We start from the raw sequence: 14,685 nt of genomic DNA on the forward strand, positions 1-14,685 counted from the left end.
TTGAGTAATGATGGAGTATTTGTATTTGTTAATGACAAGAACTCTGTTAGACAATAAGACCATAAGACACAAGAGCAGAATTAGGCAATTTAGCCCATCAAGTCTGCCCTGCAATTCCATCATGGCTGATTTATTCTCCCCCTTAACCCCAATTATCCTACCTTCTTCCCGTTATCTTTGATGCCCTTACTAATCATGAACTTACCAACCTTTGCTTTAACTATATCCAATGCCTTGTCCTCCACCACTGAGTGTTTCATGGAATTCCATAGATTCACCACCCTCTTGTTGAAGAAATTCCTCCTCACCTCTGTTTTAAAGGGATATCCTATTCTGGAGCTGTGCCCTCTGGTCTTAGGAATATATCTTCACCAATATAGGAAATATCTTCACCATGTCTATTCTTTGTAGGCCTTAGCATATTAACTAACTTAACATATTAACTAAATTCAGAACTGACCTGATATTGCTTAATCTCATCATTGATTAAGAAAGTGTTCAGCCATCAGTGTAAGCTTTGTCATGTTTCCTTTCATCTCGTGAACTGACCATTCCAACATGACAGAACAATGAGATACACCCTGCTAACACACACAAAATGCTGGAGGAACTCAGCAGACCAGGCAGCATCTATGGGAAAGAGTACAGTTTATATTTCAGACGGAGACCCTTCAGCAGGACTGGAGAAAAAAAGATGAGAGGAGTAGAATTAAAAGATTGGGGGAGAGGGGAAGGAGAAACACAAGGTGATAGGTGAAACCGGGAGGGGGAGTGGTGATGTAAAGAGCCGGGAAATTAATTGGCGAAAGAGGTACAGGGCTGGTAGGAGAGGACAGGCCATGGAAGAAAGAAAAAGGGGAGGAGCACCAGAGGGAGGTGATGGGCAGGCAAGGAGATAAGGTGAGAGATGGAAGTGGGATTGGGGAATGGTGAAGGCAAGCGTGGGGGTGGGTGCAATGCAGGAAGTTCAAGATTAATTGATATTCATGTCATCAGGTTGGAGGCTGCCCAGACAGAATGTAAGGCTTTGTTCCTCCAACTTAAGTGTGGCTTCATCACGACAGTGGAGGAGGCCATGGACAGAATCAGAATGGGAATGCGAAGTGGGATTAAAATGGGTGGCCACTGGAAGATCCTACTTTTTCTGGTGGATGGAGTGTAGGTACTCAGCGAAGTGGTCTCCCAATCTACATCAGGTCTCACCAATATACAGGAGGCCACACCAAGAGCACCAGACACAGTATAGGACCCCAACACACACACAGGTGAAGTGTCACTTCACCTGAAAGGTCTGTTTGGGGCCCTGAATGGTAGTGAAGGAGGAAGTGCAGGGGAAGGTCCCACTTGTCCCCCTTATAAGGAGAAGTGCCAGGAGGGAGATCAGTGGGGAGGGGCAAATGGACAAGGGAGTCATGTAAGGAGCGATCCCTGCAGAAAGCAGGAAGTGGGGAGGGGGGAAAGATGTGCTTTGTGGCAGGATCCCGTTGGAGATGGCAGAAGTTGCTGAGAATTACATGCAGAACGCAGAGGCTGGTGAGGACAAGAGAAACCCTATCCTTGGCAGGGTAGCGGAAGGATGGGGTGAGAGCAGATTTGCGTGAAACGGAAGAGATGTGGTTGAGGGCAGCATTGATGGTGGAAGAAGGGAAGCCCTTTTCTTTGAAGAAGGAGGACACCTCCTTCATTCTGGTATGCAAAGCCTCATCCTGAGAGCAATCATGGTGGAGACAGAGGATTTGAGAGAAGGGAAGGCATTTTACAAGTAACAGGTTAGGAGGAGGTATGGTCCAGGTAGCTGTGAGAGTCTGTGGGTTTATAATAGACATCAGTAGATAAGCTGCCTCCAGAGATAGAGACGGAAAGATCGAGAAAGGGGAGGGAGTTGTCGGAAGAGGAGCAGGTAAATTTGAGAGCAAGATGGAAGTTAGAGGCAAAGTGGATGAGGTAGATGAGTTCAGCAAGGGTGCAGGAAACAGCACCAATGAAGTCATCGATGTAGCATAGGAAAAGTGCAGGATGGTCACCAGTGTAGGCTTGGAACATAGACTCTTCCATGTAGCTGACTAACAGGCAGGCGTAACTGGGACCCATGCGAATGCCCATGGGTACAACTTTTGCTTGAAGTAAGTGGGAGGAGCCAAAGGAGAAATTATTCTCCTTTGAGAATAATTTGAGTGAGGACAAGTTCAGCTAGACAGCAGAAGAGTGGTGGTGGAGGGGAACTGGTTGGGTCTGGGGTCCAGAAAGAAACAGAGAGCTTTGAGGCCTTCCTGGTGAGGGATGGCAGTAAATGAGGACTGGACATTGATAGTAAAAATTAGATGATGGGGGCCAGGGAACTTGTAATCATTGATAAGATCCAGAGCTTGTGAAGTGTCACGGATGTAGGTAGGGAGGGACCGAACAAGGGGGGAATAAAACAGAGTCAAGGTATTCAGATATGAGTTCATTGGGGCAGGATCAAGCTGAAACAATGGATCTACCTGGACAAGCAGTTTTGTGGATCTTGCTTAGGAGGTAGAAACGGGAGGTGCAGGGTGTGAGAACTATGAGGTTGGTGGCAGTGGATGGGAGATCTCCAGAGTTAATAAGATAGGTGATGGTGTGGGAGACAATGGCCAAGTGCTCCTTAGTGGAGTCCTGTTCGAGGGGTAAGTAAGAGAAGGTGTCTGAAGGTTGTCATTGGACCTTAGCAAGGTAGAGACCAGTATGCCAGACTACTAAAGGACCCCCGCTTATCTGTGGGTTTGATGGCAAGGTTAGGATTAGTACGAAGGGAGTGGAGAGCAGAATGTTCAGAAGGAGTGAGGTTGGAATTGGAGAGAGGAGTGTTGAATTCAAGAATATTGATGTCCCATCGGCAGTTGGCAATGAAAAGGTTCAGAGCAGGCAGAAGACCAGGGTGGTGTGTCCAGGAAAGGAGGAGATTTGGAGATGGGAGACAGGGTCATCAGTGTGGGGTGGACAGTCCTTGCCACAGAAATAGGCTCGGAGATGGAGGTGATGGAAGAAGAGCTCAGCGTCATGGCGGGCGCAAAACTCACTGAGATGTGGCTGCAGGGGGACAAAGGTGAGGCCTTTCCTGAGGCCAGAATGTTCTGCCTCAGAGATGGAAAAGTTGGAGAGGATGGGGAAGACTTGGCATGGGTGAGAGCAGGGATCAGAGGTGTGAAGGGGTTCGTTGTGTCTGAGGAGAAGGAAGGTTTGGGATTTGCAAGTATGGTGGAGTGAGAGGAAGATGGAGTCTCCAAGGAAGCAAGAGCTGGTGGTGGGACCTGAGAGAGATGGGATTACAGAATGGTGTGGGGGAAGGAGAGACGAGGGAAAGGTGCTGCCTCCGTGTTTTCTTATATGCTGTTAGATCTCTGTTTATTTTCTGATCCTTAGAGTTTATCCGGGTGTCAGGAATGATGAACAGTCTAAATGCCAAGATTCCAGTTTATTTTAGAGTACAAACAACATACAAACAGAAAGCAAGCTAAATAAAGAGCTGAAAAACGGTGCTAAGGGGTGTAAGACAAAGGAATAAAGAAGAGGCCAAGATGGCATCTCTGAAAAATCTATTAATGTTATAATACAGTAAGGAAAATTCCTTAAATAGGATTGAATTCATTAATAGGTTACGTATTTAAAACCGTTACATCATGTGGGTAATATGCTAATACTTAGTCAAAGAAAAGTGAGCAAGATGATGAACTGTTCGTTAGCTCGTTTTTTGCCAGTAAGTGTGAAAAATGCAGGAGTCTGTTAAAAAGTACAAATCTTATAAAAAGTATTATTAAAAAAGCAGTGGTTTCCATGAAAGCCAAAGCAAATTATTGTTTAATGTGTTATCTGGACAAGCTGCATAATACCCTTGTAAGAAGACATTTCAATAAGCATTTGACTATCTAACCTTTGGAAAAAAATTCCAGACTAACAAAATTACAAAATTTGCCTTTATTCCTGCAGTTAATTGTTGGAAAAGATGGATTGTGTGGTATGGTTTATGAGCACTCTCCTGCAGAAGGAATCGCTGTCATACAATGTGCTGAACATCTCCTCTGCTACATGTACGTAGTTGTTTCCTTGCTATTCATACTAAGTCTCATTATACAACAATCGAATTCAGAAGTACATCCTCTCCTATAACCATGTTTCCTCCTGATGCCCCAGTTTTCTCCCACTTCCCACAGACATATGGGTTAGAGTTAGTGAGTTGTGAGCATACTGTGTTGGTGCCAGAAGCGTGGTGACACTTGCAGGCTGCCCAACACAGACAATGCTTCTCCCTATAGATGCTGCCTGGCCTGCTGTGTTCCACCAGCATTTTGTGTGTGTTGTTTGACAATCCTTACAGGTTTGATTTGATGCAAACGACACATTTCCATGTACATGTGACACACAGAGCTAATCTTCCTTTCTTTCCTTTCATTCTTGATTATCCCTAAATCTGGTGCCTCGCTAGCCCAACTTAGAGGACAGTTACTAGTCAACTGTGCTTTTGGAGGTCTTACTTGACCTGATCCATCCAGACTCGAGGTCAAGGAAGCAAATCTTCTTCCAAAGGCTGTTCAATAGGATCACAACAAATCGTATCATGGCATGTTCACTTTCCTGCCTTTTCCCCTTGTGCTCTTAAATTCTGCCTTTCTTACTCATTCATGAATTGAATAATTTGGCAAGTACTGTAAACATAGAAACATAGAAAACCTTTAATCGAGAGGACTGTCTGGTTTGGGTTTCTTTAGAAGCTAATTCTGTTTATAAATTTTCTATCATTTCTCTTCTCGAATCCTCAATTCCTTTATATTTCAGTAATTTAACTGATAATTTTGTTATTAAACTCACTTTGAGGATTTCGGTACAGTTTAGAAAATATTTTGGTTTATTGAGTTTTTCACTTTCGTCCCAATGTTTCTAACATTTTTTAAACCTTCTATGACTGATGTAGTTTTTAAAGGGTGGAATAGATTGGGTATTAAATGTTTTCAGGATTTGTTTGTTTGTTGGAGATAGTCTCTCTTCATTTAAACAACTGTCAGCTAAGTATAGCCTACCCAAAACCCACTTTTTTTGATATTTACAAATTAGAGACTTTTGTTTTTTTTTGTAAGTCAAATTTTTATTATTATTTATTCTTATTTTACAGCACAGAGACTTTTTGCATTCTCAAGTACATACATTTCCCAAAAGTCCAGATAAGAATTTACTTGATACAATTTTTAATTTGAAACCCTTCCATAATGGATCTATATGTACTATTTATGGTATGTTGTTGGGAATGAGAAATATTCCATTAGATAAAATTAAAAATCTCTGGGATCAAGATTTACAGTTCCCAATTTTTGAGGATACTTGGAAAGAAATTTTTAAATTGGTTAATACCTCATTGTTATGTGCCGTCACTCCCTTCTACAATTTAAAGTGGTTCATAGGGCCCACATGACTAAAGATAAGCTATCTCATTTTTATTCTGATATATCTCCCTATTGTGATTGATGTAACAATGGAGAAGCTTCATTAATTCATATGTTTTGGACTTGTCTGAGTCTTGAAAAATATTGGAAGGAAGTATTCCAAACTTTTTTGGTGCTTTTTAAAGTAAATTTTAAACCTATTCCTTTGACTGCCTTATTTGGTATTGGTGGAGGAAAAGATACTATTTTGGAGACACACGATTTCCACATTTTGTCTTATTTCTCTGATAGCCAGGAGGGCATTGTTGCTTAAGTGGAAGGTTGCCACTCCGCCTACTCATACTCATTGGTTACATGATGTTATGTCATGTTTAAATTTAGAGAAGATTTGCTGTTCAATTTCTGAACGTTGACAAGATTTTTTAATATTGTGGGGACCATTTTGAATTATTTTCAAAAACTTTGATTTGCTATTAAGCACAGATGTGGGCTAATAATCTGTTTTACTATATGATAAGGATATTTTCTCTTTTTTTTAACCAAACAGCTGTTTTTTTCAAGTAGTAAGTTTAGATCTTTTTATATAATACGATTATCTTTTTTCAGTATTACGTTTAAATTTAATTTATATGGATATTGGGTAATGAGACTATATTTGTGATTCCAATATATTGTAATCGATATATATTATATATCCTACTGTACTCTGTATTCTTTCATGTAAGAAATCAATAAAATATTGAAAAAGAAAAAAGAAAAAAACCTACAGCACAATACAGGCCCTTCGGCCCACAAAGTTGTGCCGAACATGTCCTGACCTTAGAAGTTACTAGGCTTACCTATAGCACTCAATTTTGCTAAGCTCCATGTACCTATCCAAAAGTTTCTTAAAAGACCCTGTCGTATCCACCTCCACCACCATTGCCGGCAGCCCATTCCACACACTCACCACTTTCTGAGTAAAAACTTACCCCTGATATCCCATCTGTACCTACTCCCCAGCACCTTAAACCTATGTCCTCTTGTGGCAACCATTTCAGCCGTGGGAAAAAGCCTCTGACAATCCACACATCAATGCCTCTCATCATCTTATACATCTCTATCAGGTCACCTCTCATCCTCTTCGCTCCAAAGAGAAAAGGCCGAGTTCACTCAACCTATTCTCATAAGGCATGCTCCCCAATCCAGGCAACATCCTTGTAAGTCTCCTCTACACCCTTTCTATAGCTTCCACATCCTTCCTGAAGTGATGTGACCAGAACTGAGCACAGTACTCCAAGTGGGGTCTGACCAGGGCCCTATATAGCTGCAACATTACCTCTTGGCACCTAAGTTCAATTCCACGATTATTGAAAGCCAATACACCGTATGCCTTCTTAACTACAGAGTCAACCTGCGCAGCAGCTTTGAGCGTCCTGTGGACTCGGACCCTAAGATTTCTCTGATCCTCCACACTGCCAAGAGTCTTACCATTAATACTATATTCTGCCATCATATTTGACCCACCAAAATGAACCATTTCACACTTATCTGGATTGAACTCCATCTGCCACTTCTCAGCCCTGTTTTGCATCCTATCAATGTCCCGCTGTAAACTCGACAGCCTTCCACACTATCCACAACACCCCCAACCTTTGTGTCATCAGCAAACTTACTAACCCATCCCTCCACTTCCTCATCCAGGTCATGTATAAAAATCATGAAGAGTAAGGGTCCCAGAACAGGAGGCCCTGAGGCACTCCACTGGTGACCGACCTCCATGCCGAATATGACCCATCTGCAACCACTCTTTGCCTTCTGTGAGCGTCAGTTCTGGATCCACAAAGCAATGTCCCCTTGGATCCCATGCCTCCTTATTTCCTCAATAAGCCTTGCATGGGGTACCTTATCAAATGCCTTGCTGAAATCCACATACACTACATCTACTGCTTTGCCTTCATCAATGTGTTTAGTCACATCCTCAAAAAATTCAATCAGGCTCGTAAGGCACGACCTGCCCTTGACAAAGCCATGCTGACTACTACTAATCATATTATACCTCTCCAAATGTAAATAAATCCTGCCTCTCAGAATCTTCTCCATCAACTTCCCAACCACTGAGGTAAGAGTCACTGGTCTATAATTTCCTCGGCTATCTCTACTCCCTTTCTTGAATAAAGGAACAACATTTGCAAACTTCCAATCCTCTGCAACCTCTCCTGTCCCCATTGATGATGCAAAGATCATTGCCAGAGGCTCAGCAATCTCCTCCCTTGCCTCCCACAGTAGCCTGGGGTACATTTCATCCGGTCCTGGCGACTTATCCAACTTGATGCTTTCCAAAAGCTCCAGTACATCCTCTTTCTTAATATCTACAGGCTCAAGCTTTTCAGTCTGCTACAAGTCATCAGGACAATCACTAAGATCCTTTTCTGTAATGAATACTGAAGTAAAGTATTAATTAATTACCTCTGCTATTTCCTCAGGTTCCATACATACTTTACCGCTGTCACACTTGATAGGTTCTATTATTTCACGTCTTATCCTCTTGCTCTTCACGTACTTGTAGAATGCCTTAGGGTTTTTGTTAATCTTACCCGCCAAGGCCTTCTCATGGCCCCTTCTGGCTGTTCTAATTTCCTTCTTAAGCTCCTTCCTATTAGCCTTGTAATATTCTAGATCTCTAACATTACCTAACTTTCTGAACCTTTTGTAAGCTTTTCTTTTCTTCTTGACTAGATTTATTACAGCCTTTGTACACCAGGGTTCCTGTCCCTGTCTTATTGGAATGTACCTATGCAGAACTCCACACAAATATCCCCGGAATATTTGCCACATTTCTTCCGTACTTTTCCCTGAGAACATCTGTTTCCAATTTAAGTTTCCAGTTTCCTGCCTGATAGCCTCATAATTCCCCTTACTCCAATTAAACTTTTTTAACTTATCTATTCCTTTCTCTCTCCAGTGTTATTGTAAAGGAGATAGAATTATGATCACTATCTCCAAAATGCTCTCCCACTGAGAGATTTGACATCTGACCAGGTTAATTTCCCAATACCAAATCAAATACAGCCTCTTCTCTTGTAGGCTTATCTACATATTGTGTCAAGAAACCTTCCTGAACACACCTAACAAACTCCACCCCATCTAAACCCCTTGCTCTAGGGAGATACCAATCAATATTTGGGAAATTAAAATCTCCCATCATGACAACTCTGTTATTAGTACACCTTTCCAGGATCTGTTTCACTATCTGCTCCTTGATATCCCTGTTACTATTAGGCGGCCTATGAAAACACCCAGTAAAGTTATTGATCCCTTCCCGTTCCTAACCTCCACCCACAGAGACTCCGTAGACAATCCCTCCATGGCGTCCACCTTTTCTGCAGCTCCGACACTATCTCTGATCAACAGTGCGAACACCTGGGAGGCAAACTACCATCTGAGTTTCTTTCCTACATCCACAGAATCACCTGTCTGACCCCCTATCTAAAGAGTCCCCTATCACTACAGCCTTCCTCTTCCTTTCCCTACCTTTCTGAACCACAGGGCCAGACCCTGTGCCAGAGGCGTGGCCACTGTTGCTTTCCACAGGTGGGCTTCCCCCAGTAGTACAATTGTCAAGGGGTACAGCCACAGGGGTACTCTCTAGTACCTGACTCTTCCCTTTCCCCCTCCTGACTGTGACCCACTTGTCTGTCTCCCGTGGCCCTGGTGTGACCACCTGCCTATAACTCCCTTCTATCACCTCCTCGCTCTCCCTGACCAGGCGAAGGTCATGGAGCTGCATCTCCAGTTCCCTAACTCAGTCCCTTAGGAACTGCAGCTTGACACACCTGGTGCAGATATGGCCATCCGGGAGGCTGGGAGACTCCAGGACCTCCCACATCTGACACCGAGCACAGAAAACTGGCTTCACACACATACTTCCTCCTTTCCACAAATAACACGAGTAAACCTACCTTGCCTTGTCCTGTTACTGCCTAAGCCCGTTGAGCCAAAGCCCTAACACTCTGCTGCCTTTCACTCCACTGCCGACTCCGAACGCTACCCGCTGGATATGGCGGTCTTCTTTTTAAACCTTTTGTGCTCTACTGGCTGATGTCACGCGCCTGCGCAGTCTTGCCTCTCTTTTACCCCGAGTAGTAAAAACTGCCTTTGCTCCGAAAATCAGCCAATCACTCGCAGCCTTCTTGCTCAGTACTCTGGAGTAGAGAGCTCCCCAAAGGTTCAAAATTGTCTGAGATATAAAAGCCCATCCAAGGCTGGGAAATCTTTATCCTGAAACTATGAAACTATGCTTCTTAGTTCTAGGCTCCCTGGAAAGAGAAAACAGATTGGTATCTACCTCATCAAGCCCCTCAATACAATTCTTTACTTAAATGAACTGAAATTCCACTGTTTCTATCTTAGTGATACAACTCATTGTATGTTTTGATGTCTTGATGTACATTTGACAAATAAATCTAATTTTATCATAAGGTTCAAACTGTGTCTCCAAGTTTTTCATTCATTCAGAACTGTGTTTTAGATCACTACTTCTGAGTACTTTAGAAATTATGTGCTAACCCCTTTACAGTAAAGAGACCTCAAGGAAGCTGGTACGTGTAGACTCTCACTGTGAGTTGCCTTCTCCTCGAAGACTGAAATGGAAGTGTGGCCCCGAAATTCATAGATACTTAACCTCAGCAACTGAGAGACTTCAAAGGTAAACAGCAGACTATAAATTATATTTAACAAGAACTGAGTCAGAAGAATAATTACTGCTGCAATTTAAGTTGGTTTGTTCACTTTGCTGCCATTCTGGAGATGATTCCTACAATTATTAACTTTGACATTAAATTGAAATGTTTATACAAGTTAATCATAGAGACATAGAACCATACAGCATGGAAAGCAGCCCTTCAGCCCAGCTGGTCCACGCTAACCATGATTCCCATTTAAGCCATTTCCATTTACTCATGTTTGTCCCATATCTTGCTAAACCTTTCCTATTCATGTCCCTGTCCGAGTGTCCTTTAAATATTGCTAACGTTTCTGTCTCAACCACTTCCTCAGACAGCACATTCCATATACTGACCACCCTCTGGACGTAAAGGTTGCCTCTCAAGTTCCTACTAAGTCTCTTCCCTCTAACTCTAAGCCTCCACCCTCTAGTTCTCGATTTTCTCACGGGGGAAAAGACTGTATCCATTGACCCTCAGGATTTTATACATTTCTATAACACCATCCCTCATTCCCCTATTCACCAGCCTCTCTCTGTAACTCAGTCTTTCAGGTACCAGCAATGTTCTGGTTAGTCTCCTCAGCTCTCATTTCAGCTCTGTGGTATTTTTCCTACAGCAGGGTGACCAAAACAAAACACAGTATTCCAAATGTGGCCTCACCAAAGTCTTGTACAACTCACGGAATTGACAATTCATACATTGGATTGAAGTAAGCTGCAGAGATTGTAAAATCAGTCAGCTCCATCATGTGCACTACCCACTGTAGTATCCAGAAGTGATGCCTTAGAAGGGCAGTCTCCATCATTAAGGACCCGCACCACCCAGGACATGCCCTCTTCTCATTGCTACCATCATGAAGTAGCTACAGAAGATAGAAGGCACACAATCAATAATTCAGGGACAGCTTCTTCCCCTCTGCCATCTGATTTCTGATTGGACATTGAACCCACAAATACTACCTCACTACTTTTTTAATATTCTATTCTTTTGCACAACTTATTTAATTTAACTATTTAATATGATACATATACTTACTGTAATTCACGATTTTCTTTTTCTCTCTATTATGAATTGCATTGTACTGCCGCTGCAAAGTTAATGAATTTCTCAACACATGTCGGCGATATTAACCCTGATTCTGATTCTGGTAACGTTACATTTTTTCAGGTTGGTAGAGAACACTGACCTGAACATCTACCGATTGAGGGATCTTGGGAAAGATTTTATCAAGAAACAGAAGATGAGCCCTGATGCCTTCATCCAAGTTGGTTTGCAGCTGTCTTTTTACAGGCAAGTTTCTGGAGTTGGAAATGGGTTTACTGGGCTCCACGGTGCATTGAACTATCTTTAGGAATGTCAGAAGAGCGTAAATACCAAGAACACAAGATGCTGGAATTCCAGAGCAACACCAATAAATAGGGGGAGGAACTCAGCAGGTCAGGCAGCATCTATAGAATAATAATAATAATAATAATAATAATAATAATAATAATAGCATCATATCTTGATCTGAAACTGATCTCGAATATTAACAGAGAAAAATAAGAACTAAACTGACAAATTTCAAAAAAAAAATATGTAGATTTGAATGCACTCGGATTAACACTACCTAGGACAGAAGAGGGAAGAGGAATAACAGACATTAAAAATCTACACAACAGTCAAATAAAACTTTTAAGGATACATTTCATCAACAAAAAGAGGATTCAGCACTCCACGCCAGCTTATGCAATTCTGATAAGAAGTACACACCACTAAACTTAAATGAGAGCACAACCCAGAAAAATGAAGACATTATCACTTTGAAGAAAAACTTAACCAATGGAAGAGCATGACCCTCCATGGATGACATCCCCACGATCTGAGCAGAATAGATGTTGACAAGGAAGCTTCAGAGTGGGAGACCTCTTCCCAGAAACAGAAGGGTTCCTTGTAGCAATACAGGATCAGGTGGTTAAAATTTAAAAATCATCAAAAGTACAGAATAAAGACCAACAAATTCAAAATGAGGAATGTAGAAAATGCTGAGAAAAACCAGAAACAATCCAACACATTACAGGATCCTGTAGCAGTTTAACACAATCTGATTACTTACACAGGCACAATCAAATGACAAATGTCATTCATCTAAATCTTGCTTTAAAATACAAACTCATAAAAGAAATCACACTTTGCTATAAATACAAGCCTGGTCCAGTTTTAGAGTCAGAATACCACAAATTATATTATGACTGATCAATTACAGATAGGACAATCCACAATCACTGTCTGGATATAATAATACAGGATAAACAAGCAAGACCAACTTATTTAATAGATACAGTCAGTCCAAGCACACATAACTTACAGAAATCAATAAGTGAAAAACAGCAGAAATTTACTGAATTAAAAGAAGAAATTGAAAGACTTTGGAACATAAACAAGGTACACACTGTCCCAATAGAGGTATCTACAAATGGTATCATCCCAAAGGGACTACATAATAGCCTTAAACAATTAGAGCTTTACAGTAATATCTCTGTAAATCTTCAGAAAAACCTAACGCTAAGCACCACTAGAATAGTCCGAAAGTTCCTAGCAATTGAGAAATGCGTGTGCTTGGCTATGCCCGTACCTCAGGTTTTACAAGTTTAAGCTGAGAAAAAGTAAGTTCTAATGATGATAACTTATTTGTAGAGCACTTTTCATACGGATGATCTAGTTTAAAGTGCTTTACAATGGGATAAAGTGCAAACATGAAAATAAATTAAAACAAATAAAAGTGCACATAAAAATAAAAGACAAGAAGATGTTAGTTAAAAGGAAGATTAAATAAATAGGTTTTGTGCTAGCATTTAAAAGTGTCACTGTGTCAGCATCTGTTATAGTTTTAGGTACTGAATTCCACAGTTTAGGAGCCTTGTTCAAGAAAGCTGAGCTGCCAATTTATCTTTTGAGGGAGATTGTTTAGAGACCAGTAGAAGAAGACCTGAGAGTTCAAGCAGGATTATAAAACGAAAATGATTCAGTGATGTACTCTGGTCACAGACCATTAAGAGCTTTAAAAACAAGTAAGGGAACTCTAAAATCAATCCTGATAAAACACCCTGATGAAGGGTCTTGGCCCAAAACACCAAACTTTTATTTCTTTCCATAAATTCCATGGGTTTAGGACTCAGCAAAATTCTTCCAACCAATTTTGTCAATCAATCCAAAAGTAAATTTGTTATCAAAGTACAAATATATCACCACATATTACCTTGAGATTCATTCCCTTGCAGGCATTTAGAAGAAGAAGAAGAAATACTATAGAAATTATGTATAAATAAAGACTGACACAGAAGCCAATGTGCAAACAGAAACTAAATTTTGCAAATAGTTTTTGGGCAGCTCACAGGTTCATATCATACCACTACAATTTGATTCCTTATATATGGTATTTAAAAATATCTTAATACCCTACCTATCACTTATATAAAATAAGCAAGCAAAACTGAAAAAAAAATCATTTTTTACTCTTTCTTTTCTTCCCTGATCTCCTTATTTTTGTCTCAGATGGAAGTACTAAGTCACTGCTCATATATCAACTAACAGGGTCCATTGAGCATTCAAGTTAATTGGCCATTTAATTGCAGGATTTTTAAAGGCTCTGACAAAGGACAGAGACGTTTAGAAGTTATTAAGTTACTCTAAGGTTTGCCTTCTCATGGGGTTGGGGCTTTGCCAGCTGTCAATTCTTTCAGAGGTTTTACAGAGCAGGACTTTGCCCACTGTCAATGCTTTCAAGGATTTTATAGCACCGGGATTTTGCCGGTTGTCAATGCTATGAAAGGTTTCACAGCCGGCGTGGCTGCAGGCCAGTGATCTTTCACCAAGACTGGCTCCTGCTGAGGATACAGAATTAGTGTTCACAGCCAGCAAGATAGGTATTGTGTAAAACACACACAAAATGCTGAAGGGACTCAGCAGGTCAGGCAGCATCCAAGAAGAGGAATAAACTGTTGACATTTCGGGTCAAGTTTAACTCTGGATTTCCACCATCTGCAGAACCTCTTGTGTTTACATAGGTATTCTGTGCCCAGATCTGATAATTACTACCAAAGTGAAACTGTAGGGACAAATTGCTTTAGCTTATCAGCAGATATTTTTGATAAGCATAGTAGCATTGTCACATCACCTTTACCTTGGCTGAACACCTTCAGTGAATGATCAGTATGCAAGTAGATTGGAAATGGGACATGTGTGGTTTTGTTCAAACTCTGATTCACCAAATGAGCAGGTCTGTGAATTATTTCCTTCAACCTCATAGCTGTTTCACTCTCCCATGGATCCGTACACCTTCCAGTGAAACACTGTCCAATCAGATCGTACTGGCTTTCAGATTTGGATTCATTCATTTATCACATGTACATCAAAATATAGAGTGAAATGTGTTTGTGTTAACAACCAACACAACTTAAGGATTGTTGCCACGCACATTCTGGCACCGACATAGCATGCCTACAATATTCAGCAGAACAACATAAGCAACAACTCCAAGAGAATGTAACAAAACAGAACACAGCAAGCCCCTTTCCTCCCTCCCACTCACCCACCTATCC

The 14,685-nt window shown here is 41.2% G+C and overlaps 1 protein-coding gene across 1 annotated transcript in view; it reads left to right on the forward strand.

The window, feature by feature from the left end:
* chata (choline O-acetyltransferase a) overlaps window positions 1–14,685 on the forward strand; it is a 61,129-nt gene that overhangs the window by 20,820 nt on the left and 25,624 nt on the right. Inside the window, exons 8-10 of the mRNA XM_059946967.1 lie at window positions 3,952–4,052; window positions 9,958–10,086; window positions 11,273–11,395. Of these exons, the coding sequence (XP_059802950.1) occupies window positions 3,952–4,052; window positions 9,958–10,086; window positions 11,273–11,395 (353 nt within the window). The remainder of the gene's footprint in view (window positions 1–3,951; window positions 4,053–9,957; window positions 10,087–11,272; window positions 11,396–14,685) is intronic.

This window comes from Hypanus sabinus, chromosome 21 (assembly GCF_030144855.1).
Source record: "Hypanus sabinus isolate sHypSab1 chromosome 21, sHypSab1.hap1, whole genome shotgun sequence".
Taxonomy (NCBI): domain Eukaryota; kingdom Metazoa; phylum Chordata; class Chondrichthyes; order Myliobatiformes; family Dasyatidae; genus Hypanus; species Hypanus sabinus.